Source organism: Penaeus monodon, chromosome 41, assembly GCF_015228065.2.
Source record: "Penaeus monodon isolate SGIC_2016 chromosome 41, NSTDA_Pmon_1, whole genome shotgun sequence".
NCBI classification, from domain to species: domain Eukaryota; kingdom Metazoa; phylum Arthropoda; class Malacostraca; order Decapoda; family Penaeidae; genus Penaeus; species Penaeus monodon.
In genome coordinates this window covers 19,757,545-19,766,413 of record NC_051426.1, presented here as the reverse complement: position 1 = coordinate 19,766,413, position 8,869 = coordinate 19,757,545, and the positions used below count along the sequence as shown (strand labels likewise).

The 8,869-nt window shown below is 34.5% G+C and overlaps 1 protein-coding gene across 1 annotated transcript in view; it reads left to right on the top strand.

Moving 5' to 3' along the window:
• The window catches only part of LOC119598598, a gene marked incomplete in the record, with an annotated part of 43,650 nt that overhangs the window by 25,086 nt on the left and 9,695 nt on the right, over positions 1–8,869 (top strand). Inside the window, 4 exon segments of the mRNA XM_037948265.1 lie at positions 480–605; positions 3,614–3,724; positions 4,995–5,156; positions 5,415–5,956. Coding sequence (XP_037804193.1) covers positions 480–605; positions 3,614–3,724; positions 4,995–5,156; positions 5,415–5,956 — 941 coding nt within the window.

Here is an 8,869-nt window from a genome sequence, read left to right as displayed (position 1 = left end):
ATTATTAATATTTATTATATATATATATATATATATTGTATATTATATATATGAATATAATGATATATATATTTATATTATATAGTATATATTATGTATATATATAGTATTATATATTATATGTATATATATATATATATGTATATATATATAATATATGTATATATATATATGTATATATATGTATGTATATATATATTATAGTATTATATATAATATATGTATATGTATTATATATATTATGTATATTATATATTATGTATATATATAATATATATATATATATATTATATATATATATATATATATATATATATATATATATGCATATGCATGATTTGTATTTGTAAAAGGAAATACCAAATTCACATTGTTTAATCAATACTTCAAGGAAACTTTAAATTCCTTTTTTTCAGTTGTTAACAAATAAACTTGTCTATGTTACTTTTCATTTTTTTTAAACAAACTCTGCTTTGCAGGTTATTAGTTTAGAAGCAGAATTAACAAATGCACAGAAAACAGCAGGTCTTCCAGTACAGGTTCCTGCTGATGCAAATACACAGCCTGCTTATTGGCAATTACAGCAGAGTGCACAATCTGCCAAGGTAAGCCACTGATTATAATCTTAAAGGAATATTATAGTTTTAGTTATACAGTAGAGTAACGGTTCCCACTGTTATTGAGTTACCTAGTGATGTAACATGTAAGATGTACCACTACCCACCCTGTCTTGAATTACTTAAACTCAATCCATGAAAAAAATCTACTTACTGATATATCTGATTTCTTGTTATTTATACATGTGTATGTATGTGTGTGTGTGTAAGTATAGATAAGGATGGTATTAAAAGAATCTTGTATATACAAACCAATTTTGAAAGATACACTACATGTTTTACTGATATACATAATTTTGTTGAGAGAATGGATTAACATTGGGAACTGTTGCTGTAGAGTAAATAGACTCTCTTAAATGAAAATACTGGGTCTGGGAAATATATTTAGGTAGCTATTTATTTAAACTATTTATATATATGCTCAGTACATGAATATTAGGTGTGTATATAGTCAAGGGCAGAGTATTTGGTTGGCATTGTTGTCTAGATTAAGTTTAAAGCTGTGGAAATCTTGAGAGAAGTATCATACATCGTTCAGCTGCGAACAGGAAGTTGCAGGATGTCTGGTGGTATAATTTTTTTGTTTGTAAGCCTGGCCTTCATTTGAACCATTCTCTACATTTAAGGATCTAAGTTTAAACAGGTGACTTAGTAGATGACGAGTTTAATAAATGATTAACAAAATTTAAGCGAAAATTACAGGATAGTTTTCATTTCTCTGTATTTTTTCATGTATTTTTAGTAGTAGTAATTGTTTATTTATTTATTTTTTATTTTTATTTTTTCTTCCAAAGTGGTTGATTTTATGAGGTTCACCAGATGTTGGCCAGGCATGGTAGCTCTATTTGTCTTCCCTTATGTGAAAAAAGCACTGTGGAATGGGGCTGGCTGCACTATTCATATTTCCCACACTTTGGTCTCAGTAAAAATTGAAGCATTACATGACATGAAAGTAATAGATCAGTGTGAACATTTTGTATAATTTTCAAGAGAGTTCCTTACCAGTGATATACTGTATATGATTAAATTTTTTTATTATAGTTAGAGACATGCAATTTGTGCTTTAATGGAGCTGAGGCTATTGTGTGATGTGACAACTAATAAGACTTTAGATAGATATTCATTACACACTTTTTGCACTCATCTCGTGTAGATTTGCACATGTGTTATTCTCGTTCACTTACCTTTTTCTTTTTATATAATAATTTTCTTTCCATTTGGGAAGTCTTATTTTTTATTTATAATGATTTACCACTCAATTTATATATTTTAGATGTGATGCATGGAGCAGCTATATTCTGTTGTAGATTGTATTTTGATTGATCTGTGTCTTTCTCTTCATACAGAGTGATTTGGTATTATAGAGGCAAAAGCTAGTAATGCTCAGCACTCGCCAAAAGCGGAATCTAGTTGAATAAACGCTCTCAAGCTTTTGTCTTTTTAAGAATGTTCTATGATATCAAATTACAACAGACCTTCATATCACCTGTTTGTTCTTTTTTTTAAATATTTCCTAGAACTCTTATAGAGAGAGAAAGAGAGAGATTAAAGAAAAATAAATAAAATTAAATAAGTGTGTTATAGCGTAGATACCTGAATGCGGAATGCTGATGTTGTTTGATGTAGTTATGTTTTCTGCGTCAGCATGCACTGAACCTTGGACCCCATCCTGAACGTGGTAGTCCTCTGTACAGCCATTAGAGTAGCCAACCCCCTCCCCCCTCATTACTACTGGACACTACCATTAGTGTTCACAATTTTGTGTTTAATGGATGTTGTTTGTCATCCTCCCTTCAAAATTATTGTTGTATTTTTATGTGTTCCATTACATATTTTAATAGTGATGTGACACCCCTGATAAATTTGCCTGTTTATCATAGACTAGATATTTTTCTATTTTTATATGGATGTTTGAATTTTGAATAGTGGATGGAAGTTCCATTTTTCATATTTGATAATGGTCTTACATGTGTATTAACTAAATAATATAAGTAATTATTGCCACATGTATATTAACCAAATCCTTGTGTCCAGACAAAAAGAATATCTTCCATTATAATTTTTTTGTAGGTATGTATATATATCTAAAGATATACAAATTTGTATAGGAAATGTTGAAAAATGGCAGAAAACAGACAAACAAAAAACACATGACCAGCCAATATTTTTATTTGGATTCAGCTCTCATAGAGTTGAATCTCGTCTTAAATGTATAAGCCAGTACAAAGAATCTGTCAGATTGTAGTATTTTCTGTTTCACACTAGGCAGAGGCTACATGTTCAGGAACACTCTGGTTAATGAATTTGTATATGCATGCTTGGACAGTATCCTGCTTTTTTTTTTTTTTATAGAAGGATGATAGTTATCTTGATGGCAAATTTGCAACTTAAGTGTAGCACAAAATGTCTTTAGTGCCATCTTATCACATATCACCACCCCTTTTTGTTTTTTATGTGATAAGTTTTCTAAGACAACCCCCATGCTTATTCTAAAACCATCCTGCAGTTTGTCCTGTGATGCTGATGAAGAGGATGGAATGTTCTACTTTAAACTTTGGTGGTTATTTTGTTTCATTTGTAATTTGCCTAATGACTGAATTGGTAAATATAAAAATTGTACCCTTTTGTAAACCTGTCTTGTTTATTTGTCAGTGGTTCTCTTTTCTGCTTTAATATATAATTTTGGAAAGTAATAACTAAATACATTTGAGAAATGAAGGATAGAAACAATACTGATCCATTTCCCCAAACACCCCCCCTTTTTTATTTATTTATTAATTTTTTGTTTATAAATTTTATTTTACTAATTGAAAAGCCTTATAAATAAAATCCATATATGCACTCAATGACAAACCTGCCTTGCACAAACAGCATATTGCATAATCAGCATACAGTCCAAATACGCATATTACTGTACCATTGCCGATCCTGCTGTTATTATGGCCATGTCCACCTGCACTGCTCATATGCTCGCAACCCCCTCCTTGCCTGTCTAGCAGCCTCCCCGCAAGCCCAGTCTCTGCACACTCGACCCGGAGATATCGGACACGGAAACTTCTGACACCGGCAACTCAGAGGGCGACAAAGCCAACACTGTAGAGCGCAAGGTGGGTGGGGTTTGGTGTGTGAGGGATGGAGGATAAGACTTTGTTTGGCCTTCATGATAAGGTTGATTTTTTTCTGCTTTTTCTTCCTCTTCCCTCTCCCACTTTCTATCATCTCATGGTTCTTTATAGTGGATACTTAGTATTTTTTTTTGCTGTTCATTTTTATAAGAGATTAACTCTAAATCATGGCACTGTTTTGCATCTTTGTTTTATGGCTGTAAACCTTTTTCTTGTTTTGTCTATTTTTTTAATTTATTCATTAAAAAAAAATTGTATGTGTATGTTTGATGCATGCTTGTGTGTGTGTCTACGTCTGCCTGTGCACCTTTGTGTGTGTGTGTGTGTGTGTGTGTGTGTTTGTTTGTGTGCATGTGTGTTTATTTGTGTGCATGTGTGTGCGTGCGTGCGTGTGCGTGTGCGTGTGCGTGTGTGTGTGTGTGTGTATCTGTGTGTGTGTGTGTTTGCGCATGTGTGTGCGTGCATGCGTGCATGTGAGTGCATGTGTGTATACATGAATGTAGTTGTGTGGAAATGCATGAGAGCTTGTGAGCATGTTTAACTTGCATCTGGGCATGAGAATGTTGATGATGTAAAAGTTGTGTGTTTGTGCTGAATGTAATGATTGTGCGTGAGTTTTCTCTGAAGAATGATTCGCAATTACTAAGTAGTAATTTGTAATCATCTATTATAGGAGTATTTTGTGCTTTTATGATATTTAATTCTAGTAATAATTCACTTATAAAAGGGTTCTGTGCCCCTGAAAAATACATTGGTGTTTATCTTTCATCTTTACATTACTCTCCATATTTTATACTTGTAAATATAGATTTTTTGTTGTGTGATAACAGGACATACGTTTTTGTAAAGAAGAAAGAAAAGTGCTGTGGAAGAAAAGTGGTGATAATGTAAATATTTTTTCCATACATCTACACTTATGTTTGAGTGGGGTTATGGTATGTATTTACAAATATTTTACCATCAGTTTATCCCTGTGCATGATTCCCTTGATAGCTAAAGGAAGAATTTGACTGATGAGGCCTGTAGGTATAGTCAGGAATAGTTGTAAAATATCAGAGTTAAATATGATCAGCTTTGTATATAAAGAACAGATTGGAGTTATGAGATTATTAGTTGAATATATCGTGTTCTGTTCTCAAGATATTTCACTAATGTTAGATAATTAACAAAGCTTGTACATAAAATGTTAGTAACCAAGGTGAATATCCCGATTCCTTCTCCACCAACTAACTCTTGGCAATTGATTCCACAGATGCCAGTGAAGGAGGAGTTAGATGAGGCAGTTCCGCCCCATGAGCTGCTGGATGTGTCAGCAAGCAGAGCAAAGGGAGAGCTAGCGGCGAGGGGTGGTCTGGCCAACCGTCACCTTCCCTCCCTGAAAAAGACCACTAGTATGAGTAGTGCTGGGAGTCAAGTAAGTAACTTCACCTCTCCTACATTTTTTTATATCCATGTATTTTGATGGGAAGGAGACTGACTTCTTTTTTTTAAATGCTCTTAGCTATTATGAAAGGGTTGAAATCAATGAAAAGATTTACAGTTTTGATAACAGCTTGGCGGATTTTATGGTGGCATGGTATATGTTTGTTAAGTTAGAAGGTGTTCCCTACTACAGAGAAAATGTATGCACCCCAGAATCAAAATGAACATACTGAGTAAGTTAATCTAACAGGACCACAGCCTGGATGACAGCAGCCTGGATGATGATCTGCCAGAATCCCAGAAGCATGTGGCAACGGAGGCTATGCAGGAACTTCAGCAGGACGTAGGGATCCGGAGGTCAGCTGATATCCTGGAGTCTCCTTTACCTCCTCCCCAGAGCATCCTGCCACCCTCTAGTATGGTGAAATCCACCAAAACTCCCCCACCACCTCCCCCTTATAGTCACCTAGGTAGTCCCCCTCCGTACCAGCACCCACCAGGCCAGTTCAGCTCTGGCCGCCAGCCCTTAGCGCCCTCCCATGTCCTGCCTGATCCCCCCTCTAGCTTGCCAATGCGACCCCTTGGTGTGGGGATGGACTGCCAGCCCCACCACGACACCCAGTCAGAGTCACGACCTGAGATTCCATACCGGCATCCCCCACCTGTTGCCCGAGTCCTGCCGGTCAACAGAGCCGAGATTTCTGAGTCGTCTAGCTTGGCCTCGCACTTAGCCAACCGCACACCTCAACAGCAGAGTTTAGCTGAGCAACTGAAGGCTCTCTTGGCTGAGAGGTGAGAAAGTCCCCAGACCCATGTTTATCATAAGCAGTGTCTTTCAGTGACAGACATGCACAGTTTTAAAATCAATTTCATTGATTTATTTTTTAGATAATCAATTCTAAAGTATTTCCAGTCATTACAAGGAATTTTTATATGCAGATCAGTTTATCAGATGAGTATGGTGGTAATTGGGTCATTGTTAAGAAAGTCTTTAAACAGTTTTGTTACTATTATTGGCTTGGATGTTCTAAAAAAACACTCACCTCTCTAGAAACAATCTTTATACTTTCAAGATAAATGTTGGCTAGTCATTTTATAGGTATTTGTAAAAGTAGTATTTTCAGAATCTTGTTCCAATTCTGCAAAAGAAGATAATGTATAAAAGAAATTACATAAATTACAGAAAGTAACAACTTTGATAGAGAAATTAGTATTAGCATGAAAAAATATTCTAGAAAGTAACTTTGTCATAGGAATGGAATTCTTAATACATTTTCTTTTTTGTACTACTAGAAAAAGAAGAAGAAAAAAATCTCATTGCAGGTAGAAGTCAGCTGCAAATAGCATAAACAGTTATCCAGATTCCTTAGATATCCCCAAAGATTTCCCCATTTATATCTTAAATTATGTGATCATAACAAGTAAGCCGGTGGGGTTGGAAGAGTAATATTGTAAAGTTGGTTTGTATCATGTGACCGCAGAGGTTTGTTACATTCTAAAAAGTTCAATCCCTTGACTACTAAAAGGCCTGCATGCTAAGTCACTGTTGTTTACTTTGTTGTTGCAAGAATGCACCCCCCAAAAATTCTTATTTGATGTCCCAGATTGGCATGTTTTGAATTTATATTTCAAAATTTTCTCCTCCTGATTATACAATTTATATTCAGTACTATGGATGTTTAAAAACATATCTTACTTTCTGTTCTTAGCATATAACATATCTTAATCAGTGCTGCCTAAACATTCATTAATTGATAATTGAAAAAAAAACATTTTTTTTTAAATAGTGTTTTGAGGTGGAGACAAACAGAATATTATCTGTTCATGATCAATTAGCATTGCTAGTGTTTAAAAGTACTCTAAAGTGTGTTCTGTAGATGCTGTTGTTAACATAAAAAAAACCCTGAAAGGGCTTATTATGGCAAGAAATAATATAATCCCTTATAACTGATTTAAGGTCAGTGGTCCAGTGGTCCATTCTTTCTGGAGAGTTATATAGGGATAGTATGGCTTTATTTAGGATAGTTATTAGACAGACTGATATTGGACCATCTGCTTTGCTTTGCAGTATAAGGATTAGAAAGTTTATGGAAAGAACTGTTGAAGCCTTTTCCTTGTAAAGATTGTTGACGAGAGTTTCCCATTGTGCTTTAAGAGGGTATGCAACACCTGGGGTCTTTTAACTAAACTATAAAAAGTATTATGTTGAAACTTTATAGGTAAATAGGTATCTACGTTGCTTACATTTTTTGCAAGCCAGAATGACGTACATATACTTAAGTGCATATGTATACGTACACATGTATGTATGTGTCGCAAAACATTAATACTTAACTAATCATTTTAATTTTTTGTCTGAATAGTCATTTGGGATTCTTACTGCCCCATGCAAAGTATTTTGATATTTTCACACATCCGAAGACATGTTAGTGTTTCTTTTTATTATGTATGTCCAATATTGTAAAATCAAGTGTTTTCTCAGTTCTTCTCTTATTACTTTTAACTACTGTACCCTACTCACAATATCTAAACAAAGGTGCTTAGCTGCTTGTTAAAAACAATAATCTGAGGAATTTTCATTTGAATTTAATTAACCCTTTCCCGACGGGTAGTATTCATAGTGGCCCGGGCCTTGCTGCCGGGGGCTTATATCGTCGCCCTAGCATGCACGACCACTCATGCCAAATACCAGCATCCCATGCTGTTTCTTCGTAATACTACGAGGATATGTTGTATTTTCAGTTTTCATTATTTTTTAAAGTCTCTACTTGCCATATTTCCTGATAAATCGAGACTAAAGGATATTTTTGTTGTTATATAGACTCCATAGTTGATCATTATTCAGTCTATAGTCTGAATAAAATAAGCAGTGTGTGGCATCATGGAGTTGAAATCGTCGGTTTGTTGTATTTTTATTTATTTTTATTTTTTTTTCATAGTAAAAATGAGAAAATGTTAAAAACGACTTAATCACACTTTCAGTGGCAGAAAAGTAATCTTTTGCCGTGATTGTAACAAAAAAAAAACTCATGGCATGTCCATACATACACCATGGTATGTAAATACATGCCCCCGGCAGATAGTCCTGCCATGCCATGGCATGGCAGGACTATCATGTACATGCCATGTACATGACTACCATTTACATGCCACCCATCGGCAAAGGGTTAATTTAAGATTTTTGTGGATTTAAAGAAATAGAATAAATATTGAAATGAGAAATGATCAGAATCAGAAATATATGTTACTGACTTATTTTCTCACTAAATGAATCTCATATGTCCTAGTCTCTATCATAAAGAGGTAAAATATTTAAAAATTCATCAAAATATTTCATTTATAAATATATAACTTCAGTCAGCCATTAAGACAGCCCCATGAGAAAATTCTATATTTGCCACTTTGTTTATATCAGACTTTACTGGTAGGGTCCTCAGAATGACTATATCATTGGAATAAGGTTTATTTTTATCAGAATCAGGATGAAATATAGGAGCTCCGAGATAAGTGTTCACTCCTTCTGAATGTTCATGTGTAACTAGCATCCTAAGAGGTTACTAAGCCTATGTGTGAGATGCCACTGGCTTTCCACCCTCCCATACACATTCAGATAGACTGTAGTGAAGCAGGATTTCATTGGAAATTTGTACCTGTTCTATGCATGTAGAAAGTCCCAACCTGTCACAACCCCTCCAGTGGGTTAGG